At 31.7% G+C, this 14,487-nt stretch overlaps 1 protein-coding gene across 1 annotated transcript; it reads left to right on the forward strand.

The window, feature by feature from the left end:
- Window positions 1-703: 703 nt before the first annotated feature.
- LOC139516158 (protein MEMO1-like) lies at window positions 704-13,915 on the forward strand. Its single transcript, XM_071306055.1, has 9 exons — window positions 704-842; window positions 3,109-3,190; window positions 5,150-5,218; window positions 8,278-8,390; window positions 9,053-9,164; window positions 10,864-11,006; window positions 11,837-11,913; window positions 12,630-12,734; window positions 13,624-13,915. Exons 1-9 carry the CDS (start codon window positions 791-793, stop codon window positions 13,759-13,761), a joined length of 891 nt encoding a protein of 296 aa, XP_071162156.1. The 5' UTR covers window positions 704-790; the 3' UTR covers window positions 13,762-13,915.
- Window positions 13,916-14,487: the final 572 nt, after the last annotated feature.

Consider the following 14,487-nt stretch of genomic DNA (forward strand, 5'->3'; position numbering starts at 1 on the left):
TTGAATTTGTCCTTGAGTTCGGTACTTTTGTTATTTTACCTTTTCCTTATTTGCAAAATCATCTTTGAGTAATAGTTCATTGATGCAAGTAGAACGTGAATTTGTCACATCACAGACATCAAATATTTAGTCAAGGAAAATTTACATTCACTAAAATTTGTAAATTATAGAAAGTTGAAATTTACTTATACTGAGAATTATTTTATAACTGAAATTGAAACCTTGCAACATCAGATATTTTATCCACATGAAATTGAAGTACTGGTATTTGGGAGAGTTGAACTCCAAAATGTACCGTACATGCATAGACTACCGTAAGTAAAATATTGTACAGGCAAAAACAGTTACAGCCTACCTGCCACGGAAGCGTTGGGTTGCTTATGTTGTGCTGTGTAGAAAATATTCTTGATAAGAAATGGTTTTTAAACATTCTCGATTTTTGTAAGTTAAGGGTGTTATTATTAGGCACATTATTTTAATGCATCGACTAAAAAAAAATCTTCCAGGATTACAAGTATGTGACAGAAATGTGAACAAATGTATGCTTTGTTTTGTTCAATTCGATCTTGTCACTTGTACTTTTCTAATTCATGGACAAAAAGTGGATTTTATCATCATGTTTTTTTGTCGTACCTTCTCTTTTCATCTGGCTATTTCACGTACTTTGAATTTCCCGCTGATGGATACATTCTTACGCGTGCGCTTCATACTTTTATAAACTTCCGGGATCTTAGACTGAACATAAACAAAGGTGCACGATAAACAAATATTCAACAAAATTGGTTCGAAAATGTCGAAAGTCAGACGTGCCACGCATGCAGGTAGCTGGTATACAGACGATGGTATGCATCTTAGACAAAATTGGACCGATAGAAGGCTTAAATGTCAACAATTTCACTGCAATACCATCAGCTGATCGGATCGTTACCACTGCTCTCACTTTTCTTTGTGCTATAAATTATGTATAAGGGTCTGGATAGGGTTACAGAATACAGAATAATATTCAAAATGTACTGAATAAATAGTAAGAAAAAAAAACGGATAAGAAAAAGAAACAAAAAAAAATAGAGAATGGAGAAAATGGGAAAAATAAAAAAAGAATATTAAAAATAAATGTCTTTAAAAAAACTAAAGAATGAATAAATCCTACCCTTGATAAATGATACTAGTGTAAAGAATACAGATGGAATTCTGTAGTACTAAGAGGGAAGGTGTCCCAGAAAAAAATAATTAGGACTAAGAATTCTGTATAAAATGCAGACACAACCCAAGGTAACTAAAGGGTAGCTGTCAAAGGGTACAAGTCAAATCGGCACCTGGTCAAATCGACATCTAGTCAAATCAGCACCTATATAAAGTCAATTAGGCATCCAATAATGTATATAAATAATTCAACCCTTAAAAATGTGAATAAACATGATAAAATTAGGTTAATATTTCTGTCCAACCCCTTCCTTATCTAACTCTACTTGGGTAAATACTGTAAAATTTCTGGACAACCCATTCCTTATTTCTACTGTTTTTGCTTAAAATACTGTTAAAAATATATATTAAACAAATCTAACATGGGTGCCGAATTGGCTATATCAAGTGCCTATTTAACCAGGTGCCAATTTGACTATACAGGGTGCCGAATTGACCAGGTGCCGATTTAACCAAGTGCCGATTTGACTAGAATTCGCTGTCAAAAGTCCTTACATTAGTTTTTGACTTGTTGTGAAACATACATCTATGGTCCATAAATAGTAAAAAAAAATAACTCCACGGACCAGGACGTAAGAGCTATGGTCCTGCAACTAACTAATGTAAGAGGTCTTCATCACAGCTGGAAAATTTCACATCAGGATTGCTTCAGCTGGACCCTAAAACAATATAATGTATACCAGTTCCCCAAAGTAGTGTTGCCTTTCAAGGGGGTCACATTGGGGGTTCTGATCCCAGATCCCGCTAACAGTTTTGTCAGATTCCTGTATCCAGCTTACACTACATGTATGTACATGTACATATGCCATTGTCAATTTTTTGTAATTTCCGGTGTCCCGCTAGACTTCATTTCCTGTTTTCATGGCACAATGATTTGACTTTCATATCTGGCGCCTACAAAAAATCGGCAATCCTGCGTCACGCTTAGACCCCAATGAGACCCACTTTCAACAATGTGTAAAAAACAAACTCATAAGAGGAAAATAAACTGACAATGCCATGGCTAAAAAAATAATTTAAACATGCATACATCATTGCACATTAGAACACAAAGCACAACATAGAAAACTAAAGACTAAGTAAAACTTGAACCCCAACTTTCTTCAACATTTGTTCTCACATAGATGTGGAATTGAAGCTCTTAAGTTCTTATGATATTTTTGGTTCCACAGCTAGTTCTCACAGTGTCTTCTTATTAATATAGTTAATCTTTTGCTCTATTAAAATATTTTACATTGTGCAATGAATGGTGTTCTGAAATTTTTGGAGATTATGTATTTCCAGTCACATACACATTTTGGAATTCATCTTAGGGAGCTACCATTTGATTTTTAAAGAGGGACTAGGATGAAAATTTGTGTCCTGAAGTTTTTTTTTATTTGTAATCTCTGTCCTGTCTTTTTATTTCACTCTATTCACTTTTTTTTATAAGTTTGTGTTCTGCTTTTTTTTTTCAAATTATCCTAGACCCCCACCCATAAAAATCAAATGGTACAATGTAGCTCCTTCAAGATGATATGATTCAAGAAACACTAATAAATCACACCAACAAACAACAACCACTGAACAACAGGTTCCTGACAAATATATATTTGGTCAGATATATATATTTTAAATTTAATATGCATATTTCTTTAGATTTGATGCTAGTAAATTAATCTCAATTAGATCTTTTAATATGACATTCTTTAAATCTTGAGGCTACTTTAATATGAAACAATGGTAGACTACAAACTTACAAAGATAAGTTTTTCCTCTTCAACTTCAATTATATTTATCAGGAAGACTCAAATAGTCTTCCCTTTGTTTGTCAACTGAGATTGTACAATGTAGTGTCGCTTGCCCTTCTTTGAAAGTTTTCAATCCACCACTAGCTACATGTATATTAATTTTTTTTCTTTGTAGGAGCAGAGCTGAGTTCACAGTTGTCAGGCTGGTTAGCTCCAGCCAAACCTATTCAGTCTCCAGCTAGAGCAATTATTGCACCGTAATTATGTTAATTATTTGAATATAATAAACAGTAAAACCACAAAAATACTGAACTCCATGGAAAATTCAAAACAGAAAGTCCCTAATCAAATGGCAAAATCAAATGATAAAACATGTACCCATCAAACAAATGGACAACAACTGTCATATTCCTGACTCGGTACAGGCATTTTCAAATGTAGAAAATGGTGGATTGAACCTGGTTTTATAGCTCTTATAAACCTCTCACTTGTATGACAGTGGCATCAATTTCCATTATATTGACAATGATGCATGAACAAAATGTCACAAATAGGGGAAGAAAAACAATGAGACCCCACCAAAAACTAGGGATGATTTCAGGTGTTTAAGAAGGGGGAGTAGATCCTGCTCCAAATGTGGCACCCGTCATGTTGCTCATGTTGTTACAAAGCCGGTAAATAGTCTAATTCGGTAGCTCACATTCGTGAAAAGGGAAGGGGATTGTACATGTAGTGACGACATAAGAAACATATCTGATATCATCTGTATAACGAGTATTCCATAACGTTCAACCAACTCGTGATGGGGTCCGTAATATTTACGAAGTGATAATTACAACTTCACCATTTAGATCTCTTGGTTTAAGAATGAAAAGTTAACAATTGGGAAGCTGAAATCATATCTTTTGTCGTAAAGGTTTGTTTTCAACTGATCCTCATAGTCAATTTCTCGATATAAGTCCTAATCAAATGGCAAAATCAAAAGGCCAAACACATCAAAGGAATGGATAACAACTGTCATATTCCTGACTTGGTACAGGCATTTCCTTATGTAGAGAGTGGTGGATTGAACCTGGTTTTATAGCACTAAACCTCTCACTTTTATGACAGTCGCATTAAATTCCATTATACTTACATTTTTACAACGATGCATAAGCAAAACAGACATACAATTTAATAGGTACATTTTAAAAAAAAGTCAAAATATGGGTACAGCAGTCATCACTGTGTCATAATCTCAAAACAAACAAATATTTTACAAAAAAGCACAAAAAGCATCTATCAAATTTAAAAACCACATGCATTGCTTCGCATGTTTGACATCAATAAAATGTTCACGTCACATTAAAGAAATATAAAATAATTTTGCTGTTAAATGTTTTTTTCCAAAAAAAAAAAAAATTTTGCATGGGGGGAATGGTGGTTTACAGTGTTAAAAAATCAAAAGTATGATAGAACTAGTTTCAAAAACAGACAGAGATTTAAAATGATCCAGAAATTTAATATAAACGTACTACATACAGTATAGCACTTAACCAATATTTATAATAAGGAGATGTTATAAGATGATAAAATAATTGCACACAGGCCACTATGCATTAGGTTACTTATTTCTACTTACCAGAAAGTGTCACATTACAATGAAAAAGGAAGCACTTGATTTCAGCACATATGCTTGTTGGTAGAATAGCTAGACTTAAGATGGCTCACCTCACAAAATAAGAATATAAGCCAAAAAAGATAAAAAAAAAAAAAAAAAAAAAAAAAACACTTTAAGAATAGAAACCTGTTGAAATAAAAAGAATCAATGCCTTGTTAGGTGAGATTTCATTAAAAAAAAGTCCAGTTGAAAAAATAGCTTTTTCAAATGTCTGGCCAAACATTTGACAGTAACTGCATTGTGTACATAATGACATTATTCTAGATCAATATGCATATTGGTAATTAAAAAGAAATACAGACATGTGCAAATGTTATACAGGTTTATCATACAAAAGGCAACAAAATCATGCAAAATGGGATCCATGCGTAGAAAGCCTACAAATAATTGTTCTGATATCTTGAAATCTTATAGTACATATGTCTGTATAATAAAACTAATCCTAAGGGAGATAATTCAAAAATATTTCCTAGAATTTATTGTAAATGAATTGCTCCCTCCTTTGATCCTCACCAAAATAGCAAGTGATTTACAAAATTAAATATAACTATTTCAGACATGCAGGATACTCCTATTGTGGAGCCTGTGGAGGCCATGCATACAAACAAATAGATCCAACCCATATGTAAGTATTCTTAGGCACAGTTAAAGTCATATGAAACCTCAAATTAAAAAAAAATGAAGCATATGTTATTTTGTAACAAAATGGATAGTTTTCATTAATAAACTTATGTACATATATTATTTTTCTGAAGAAAATTCTTTAATTTGTCCATATTCAGAAGAAGTTTTACTATTTTTTAAGCACAGGAAGCAATTAACCAGACATATTTTCCGTATTCAAAATTACCTTAGCCTGTCATACAGACAATAACCCAGTTAAAGAGCAGATAGCAGCCAAAAGCTACCAATGGGTCTTCATCACAGCAAGAAAATCCCAAACTCGGGGGTGGGATTAGCTGGCCCCTACATTAAATGTGTACAAGTTCAGTGAAAATGGACTTCATACTAAACTCTATAATATACAACCATACTAAAATTAAAAACCATACAAGACTAACAAAGGCCAGAGGCTCCTGACTTGGAACATGCACAAAATTGTGGCTGGGTTTAACATGTTTTGTGATATCTCAAACCCCCCTAAACCTCTAACCAATGTAGAAAAAAGAAATACACACAGCAATATGCACAGTAAAACTCCGTTGAAAGAAGTCTGAGTCTGATGTCAGAATACATGTATGTATACTTTTTTGTGATACAAGTGGTTGGGGTTTAGGTGAAATTGTGTGATATCACTCAATCCATCAGACAATGTTAAATATTAACAGAAATTTGAAAAAATCAAGAAATTATTTAGATTTGTACGTCTCATTGCATCATGATTGTAGTGCTCTAGTGGTGTACACCTTAGACCAAACTCCCAAGGTACCAAGTTAGATCTGACCTAACCTGGAGCCACAAATGTATTTATAAAAAAAAGTAATAAAATCTGAAAATGAACTAAAATTTAAACGAAAATGAATATGTTTGTACATGTATCTGAAAAAGTGGAACCGTGGATTCGTATATTTTTGTGGGTATCAATTTTTGTGGATTGATAAAACCTTGAATTTCATGGATATTTGAATTGGTTGTTTTGCCAATCTCTACATACAAATTAAGCCTATTAAAAATTTGTAATTCATTGAATATATGAATTTGTGGTTCATGTGACACACCACAACCACAAAATATTAAAAGTAAAGGACATGTATTGATAAAAGTTTTGAATCCGCCAAAATATTTCATATACCGTATTCAATGAAAATCGTGAAATTTTACAGCCGTGAAAATAACTTGCAATATGGTATATATAAGAAGAATAAACATATTGATAATGTGTTAAAAAGACTAGTCTTGATTTTGAGATTTTCTAAAGGATTTGGTACTTTTGAAAAGGACTGAATATCATTTTTTATACGACCGCAAAATTTGAAAAAAATTTCGTCGTATATTGCTATCACGTTGGCGTCGTCGTCTGCGTCGTCGTCCGAATACTTTTAGTTTTCGCACTCTAACTTTAGTAAAAGTGAATGGAAATCTATGAAATTTTAACACAAGGTTTATGACCACAAAAGGAAGGTTGGTATTGATTTTGGGAGTTTAGGTCCCAACAGTTTAGGAATTAGGGGCCAAAAAGGGACCCAAATAAGCATTTTTCTTGGTTTTCGCACCATAACGTTAGTATAAGTAAATAGAAATCTATGAAATTTAAACACAAGGTTTATGACCATAAAAGGAAGGTTGGTATTGATTTTGGGAGTTTTGGTCCCAACATAATAAGGGGCCCAAAGGGTCCAAAATTAAACTTTGTTTGATTTCATCAAAATTGAATAATTGGGGTTCTTTGATATGCCGTATCTAACTGTCATGACTGTGTATGTAGATTCTTAACTTTTGGTCCCGTTTTCAAATTGGTCTACATTAAGGTCCAAAGGGTCCAAAATTAAACTTAGTTTGATTTTGACAAAAAATGAATCAGTTAGGTTCTTTGATATGCTGAATCTAAAAATGTACTTAGATTCTTGATTATTGGCCCAGTTTTCAAGTTGGTCCAAATCGGGTTCCAAAATTAAACTTTGTTTGATTTCATCAAAAATTGAATAAATGGGGTTCTTTGATATACCAAATCTAACTGTGTATGTAGATTCTTCATTTTTGGTCCTGTTTTCAAATTGGTCTACACTAAAGTCGGGTCCAAAATTAAACTTAGTCTGATTTTAACAAAAATTGAAATCTTGGGGTTCTTTGATATGCTGAATCCAAAAATGTACTTAGATTTGTTATTATGGGCCCAGTTTTCAAGTTGGTCCAAATCAGGATCTAAAATTATTATATTAAGTATTGTGCAATAGCAAGTCTTTTCAATTGCACAGTATTGCGCAATGGCAAGAAATATCTAATTGCACAATATTGTGAAATAGCAATTTTTTTTTTAATTAGAGTTATCTTTCTTTGTCCAGAATCAACTTAAATCTTTGTTATATACAATATACAATGTATATTCACTTTTTACTACCAACTGATAAATTAAAATAATCTTTACCATTCAGTGATAACAAGCAGTTTTTTTTACATCTTAATATTTTATGATGTATTTAAATGAGTAGTTATTGTTGCAAACTTCATTAGAAATTTTAATTGAGATTAGTTTTGGAATAAGGGAAAGGGGGATGTGATTAAAAAAATTGGGTTCAATTTTTCTCATTTGAAATTTCATAAATAAAAAAGAAAATTTCTTCAAACATTTTTTTGAGAGGATTAATATTCAACAGCATAGTGAATTGCTCTAAGAGAAAACAAAAATTTTAAGTTCATTAGAACACATTCATTCTGTGTCAGAAACCTATGCTGTGTCAACTATTTAATCACAATCCAAATTTAGAGCTGAATCCAGCTTGAATGTTGTGTCCATACTTGCCCCAACCGTTCAGGGTTCAACCTCTACGGTCGTATAAAGCTACACCCTGCGGAGCATCTGGTTTGAAAATATACAGACTGTCCCCCAGTTGGGCAAAAAAGGAACCATGCAGTCAATATGAAAACAGAATCAAACTCTGTTTGCAAACACTGTCAATTTAAATCAAACATTTAATATAATGCACAGTTTCATTACATGTATATAATAAATAAATTCTATTTCAGAAAACGTGTTTTTATACTAGGACCTTCCCACCATGTTAGATTGTCTGGTTGTGCCTTAACTGCTACAGAAAAATATCAAACACCATTATATGATCTAGTCGTGGATTCTCAAAGTAAGTCCATTTGTATGTGTAAGCTTCCGTTAAGTATGGGTCGAAGCACTTCCGTATGGACTTTATGGATTGTAAGTAATTAAAATTGAAAAAAATTATGGTGATTTGAAACATACTTTTTGATCAAATTACTTTTCCAGGTTTCATTGATGAGATGGTTGAACTTAAGCTATTTCTTCCTTAAGTTTTTCATAAGTTAAACATTTAACAAGACCAAAATAAAAATATATATTGATTACTTGTTTCCAAAAAGAAATCTTTACAGACTTCTGGTACATATATATACAATGATAAAAAGACATTTTCTGGACTTAAATAGTGCATAGAATTAATGTGTTATGGAAGGTAGGGATGCATGAAATTTGAATTATATTTTTTTGGTTAATTTAAAAGATCTGATATCAAAAGTGCCTAGCTCCATTTCATTGTTTTCAAAAACCTGTTTAAGCATCAGTTGTGATTATAACAATAGAAATTCTTATACCGTCATTCGACTGTATAAACAAAACATGTACTTTGCAAAAAAATAATTATCAAAATAATGACATGAAAAAAAATGATGAAATTAATGGAAAAGGCCATTACAGAATTAAAACAAAGATATTTACAGGGCCTTATTAAGTAAGTAAAAATTAATTAATAAAGATTTGTTTTTAATGCAGTGAATGAAGAGTTATATGCAACTGGACGGTTTGAAACCATGAAAATAGATACAGACGAAGATGAACATAGTATAGAAATGCAACTGCCATATATAGCTAAAGTTATGGAAAGGTAAAGTAACTGCCTTATATAGCTAAAGTTATGGAAAGGTAAAGTAACTGGGTACATCTGCACCAGTCATTTTAGGATGACAGTAATGGTAACCTTTTCCTTAATTCCTTTGGTCATATCGCAAACTTGATATGTATGATGGCTAGTTTATCTTCTGAGACATTTTTACACATATGCTCTCCAAATCAGCACACATGGTTAAGCTCAGTCACTTGTTTAAAATTGAAATATGGCAAAAATGTCTATACAGATAATTTTTGTTTGCACTCTACTTTTGTGTTCCTCAATTTGTGAAGCATTAGGGATATTGACCAAACTGCCGTGTACAGCTAAAGTCATGAGGTAATAAAAGGGAAAGGGAAACAACTTCTGTTAATAATTTAAGTTAAGCCTTTAAGGAAAATTTAAGTAATGGTAATAGCTATCTTGTACATGTATAAAGCTATATATTTTAGACGGTAAAACAACTATATTTACATTCCTTATATATATTCCAGACAAAATTCAAAATAACATTTTGCCATAATGGCAAAGCTGAGTGCAGTCTCTGTGTGTTTTTATGATAACTTTCCTAATTATATGAGGAAATAAATATATAGTTCTCCAATTCTGACCAAGTTTATACTTAATCTGAACAGATGATTTTATGGTTTGCGTGGTCTAATTTTCTAAGTTTTGTCAAATTTCAATTATGTCGTTCAATTTTCTTTTTTCTTTGTTTTTTTTTACGTAAAGACAAAAGGAAACTATGACTAATGATGTAACATAGAATTGATGCAATCTTTCTTAGATCAAAGAAATAGTAAGATAAATTTGCCTACATATTATTGTCTATACGATATGATATGCTAATATTAGCAAAACAAATCCATTATCTTGTGAGCTATGATATTTCTCAACCTTCAACAATTTGATTATAAATATCTAAAGGTTGCATTTCTGTAAATATTGAAAATATTTCCCATAGGAACTCCTTTTACGGCTAAAACTGTACCACTTTTACTATGAAGTTTTGAAAAAAATCTTATCCTAGAATTGAAAGTTCATATGCACTACAACTTTTTTCAAAGGTAAAAATATAGGGCTGTGTGGCATATTTTAAACGTGTATATGCCCTGAACTTCTCAGAGTTTAAACTAACACTAATTTTCTTAACTACCCCTACCTCGAATGAAAGGTCACCACAGATTTCAATGTAAACAATATGCACATGTTTATTTACTGGTAACATACCCAAGTTATGTCTCTGTGATATTGAACACAGAGAGCATAAATGGGAACCAGTGTGTAAACAAAATTATTTTTTTAAGAATATTCAAGATCTCCCTTAAAGAGGCGTGGTTTGATAAACAGCTGTATTTACAAAGTGCAACCCTAAAAGTTCAAATAATTTAATTGTCTTGAGAAAAGGAATATTGTATCACTGTTGATGGAGTGGTATAATTCAGATGTAACTGTGTTTCTATGGCTGTATTCATATTGACAAGTTTAATTTAAAAAGGTCAGACAAATGCTCAATTGGTTAAGTTTTTTTTTTAAGTCCTTAAGGATCTATCCAAAATAATAAATGAGAACCCAGATCTAATAGTTATGTCTGCCACTTAACAAAAAACCTGTTGAAAGGTTGACGTATATTTTTGAAATTGAAAACAAAATATTTACCAATGCTTGACTCATTATGACTACTATTTGTTTTCAGGAGGCAAGGTCATTTTACAATCATTCCAGTACTTGTAGGGTCGTTATCAGTGGAGAAGGAAGAATTGTATGGCAGAATATTTGCAAATTATTTGGCTGATCCCGAGAATCTCTTTGTTATTTCATCTGACTTCTGTCATTGGGGTAAAGTATATGTATTATAAAACATTTCATCTTTGTACTGGGTGTTGCGGAGGGTTTAATGTTTTTGACCCGTTCGTCCGTCCGTCAGTCCTGTTTCTTGTAATCGCAACTCCTCTCAAACCACACAACAGAATTTCACAAAACCTTTTCAGATAAAAAGGACATACTATGTAGTTGTGCATATCGACGGGAAATTGCGATTCAATTTTTTCTAGGAGTTATGCCCCTTTGAACTTATTTGCTTCAATGTACTTCTGCAACAGTTTGTCATCTCAACTCCTCTGAAAACACACAACAGAATTTCATGAAATTTTGTACATAATAAGGACATACTATGTATATTGACAGGAAATTATTATTCAATATTTTTCCTTATACAATTTTTATGCCCCACCTACGATATGATATGAATATTTAGCATTTGCGATACCTCCGTCTATTTTCAAGTATTTTTAAAGTGCTAAGATTATTTAAGTATTTTTTTATTTGAGTCAAATTTAAAGGTGCAATTGGCTAAATATGATGATGAAGTTGTTATTTTACTTAAAAAAATGTGTAATTCAGTAAGAAATAGAAATGTAAATTTATGCACATGTAACACATTAACACCCAAATTTTTAAGTTGTTTTTTTATTTTTTTAGCAAAAATCAACATACCATTATTGATTACATACACAATATTTGGGAACTATAGTTATACATCCTACATATTTAGAATCTTAAACATAATGAATGAAAATATATTCAGAATAGAACACTCATAAACCTCAACATTATTTCATAAAAGTGATATTGATGGTTAAATTAATCATGTGTTTAAATAATTTTAGGACAGAGATTCCATTATACTTACCATGATCAATCATGTGGTCAGATATGGCAGTCCATAGAAGCATTAGATAAAATGGTAGGTTTTTTTCTGTCTATACACCAATTTATAGTGTCTGGGATTTACAGAAATATAAGTTTTCATGTTATTTTTAACACAACAGAAAAACAAGTGACATTGCAGACAAAGAGATTATCTTGTAAACATTGTTAGGTCAGCTGATGCAAAATTGAGTGGAAAGTCATGAATTTTTATTATGCCCCCGCCGTAGCAATTGTTTGATAGAGTATGAAATTTTGACATGCAGCTGGCTACATATGCATGTTAAAAAATGTTGAAAAAGCTTTTTATTGTGCTGAAAGCATAGATTCCAATTAGGGACACAAGATGAAAATATTTCTGCTATTTTGTATAGTCCGTAAAGAAAAATATCTTTTGATAATGATTTCGTAAAAAAAGAGCCAAATATCCATATTGTATGGATATTTTATTGGAAGTTATTAAATTTTTATCTCCTGTTAAAACAAATTACTGTGAATTGTATATTTACTGATTTTACATAAGAATTTTGATTCAAAAGCGATTTTATTTTTTTTCAGAAATCAGGAGTAATTTGTATACAACTGTATCAATTGGAAATTCAACCAGTATCAAACCACAACCCATGTCATAAAATTAAAATTCCCTTTCTGCCCTTCCACATTCATTTTAATGGAATAGTCCTGAAAAAAAATGTTGACAAAGTTTTTCAAAATTAGTACATTGTAGTTTGTAGTACAACAATTCTTTTTCAGGGAATGGATATAATAGAATCTTTGAACCCAGCACAGTTTACTGATTACCTAAAGCAATATCACAACACAATTTGTGGAAGATATCCAATAGGTGTTTTATTAAATGTGAGTATCATATGATTTGTTAGTTCTCAATAAATATATAATCTTTGTAAGGTACAAAATGTAGTTTGCAGGATAAAAGGGGTAGAGGATATGTTCCTACCATATACATGTCCCCATTCAAATGCATTGATCATCCAAAAATAGGGGGGTGTCAACCCCTGGAACCCTCCACTAAATTGTTCAATGGAAACTGATTATTTTTGCGGATCTAAACAAAATTTCACTTTAAAATCAGTAATTATATATATTAACTTAAACTTATAAATTGCTGGCTATCATTCTACCACAATTTAAGCATGTTTTCTATGTTCAGTTCACCTACTAAGATAACAGGAGGAAATTTTCCATGAAATAAAGAATTTCTGTGGAATCGATGTGTATATTCTTTTATCAGACAACACAGCTGTGTAAGGAACATTTGCATTCTAGGTAAAAAGGTTACCCTGATATCAAGGGAGATAACCTCTACTCATTTATATGCTAGCTATAGTTATTCAGTGAAAAATCACTTGTGCAGTTGAATCAATGTGAAAAGGGTTGTTTCGACGAAATGACACTGTCATGTCTTACAAATAGTATATATATAGAGATTTTCACAATGAATCACCTACATTCACTGTATAAAATCACCACCAAGAGTGATTTTAAACTGAAACCTTGTTTGTAGTGATTTCATGGTTCCATTTTATGTGCAAGTTTGACAAACCAAAATAAAAATAAGGAGATTGGTATGATTGTTAATAAAACAACTATCCACCAAAGTTCAAATAAAGTAATGTAAGCAATTTTAGGCAACTGTATAGTTCATTAAATACATGTTTCACTTCACTTGTATCAAGTGCTTTACTTATACATATTTTTCATTGATTATTTTATTTTTATTTTCCAGGCAGTGCATACTATTACAAAAAATGGAAATGGACATAAAATGTCATTTAAGTTTGTTAAATATGCACAATCCAGTCAGTGTAAATCTATGAGAGACTCATCAGTCAGTTATGCATCTGGAGCACTCGTGATTGAATGACGAAAGATTCTGCATAATAGTCACTACATTTGCTTTCATCACAGGATGTGTGGACAAAACCTTTCCATTATGTTGCATATATGTAATTTTGTGCATGTTGATTTGTGATACAGCAATATTATACAATTTAACATAAAATTCATAGCAGTTTTAACTTTCATTTTGTTTTTTTTGCACAAGGCCCAACAAATCAGTTTGATAATTTTATACCCCCTTGAGAACCAAATTTTGGGGGCATACAGAAATCATCACCACCACCAACAAATAATATTTTATTTCTCAAGAGGGTTACCCTTTTAGTTTTATAATTAATCTTCCCTGAGGTCCTCATCATCGAAAAAGCATAAATTTTTTGGAAACACAAAATTGCTAACTTGAACATGAGGGTCTGGATGGGGTTTAATGAACAGAGAATAATGTGCAAAACGTCAGGAATAATTGGGGAAAAATCAAAGAAAAGGAACATGGCATACATTAGTTTAAAAGTCAAAATTATAATGTTATTTATCCTTACTTTTACCTAGATGACTGGAACTGAGGGAAACAAAATTAATATTTGTCTTGATTGTAACTTGATCACACTACTAGTATGAAGAAAGTAAGTAGCTTTTTTTTTTCTGGGGGAAAACATTCATTGTGAAAAAGGTGAATTTTTTTTTTCAAATGGCACACTAGCTCGGGTGAGCATTCAGGCTCTTAGGACTGAGTTGGGAGTGTATTGTACAT

This window comes from Mytilus edulis, chromosome 3 (genome assembly GCF_963676685.1).
Source record: "Mytilus edulis chromosome 3, xbMytEdul2.2, whole genome shotgun sequence".
Classification (NCBI taxonomy): Eukaryota; Metazoa; Mollusca; class Bivalvia; order Mytilida; family Mytilidae; genus Mytilus; species Mytilus edulis.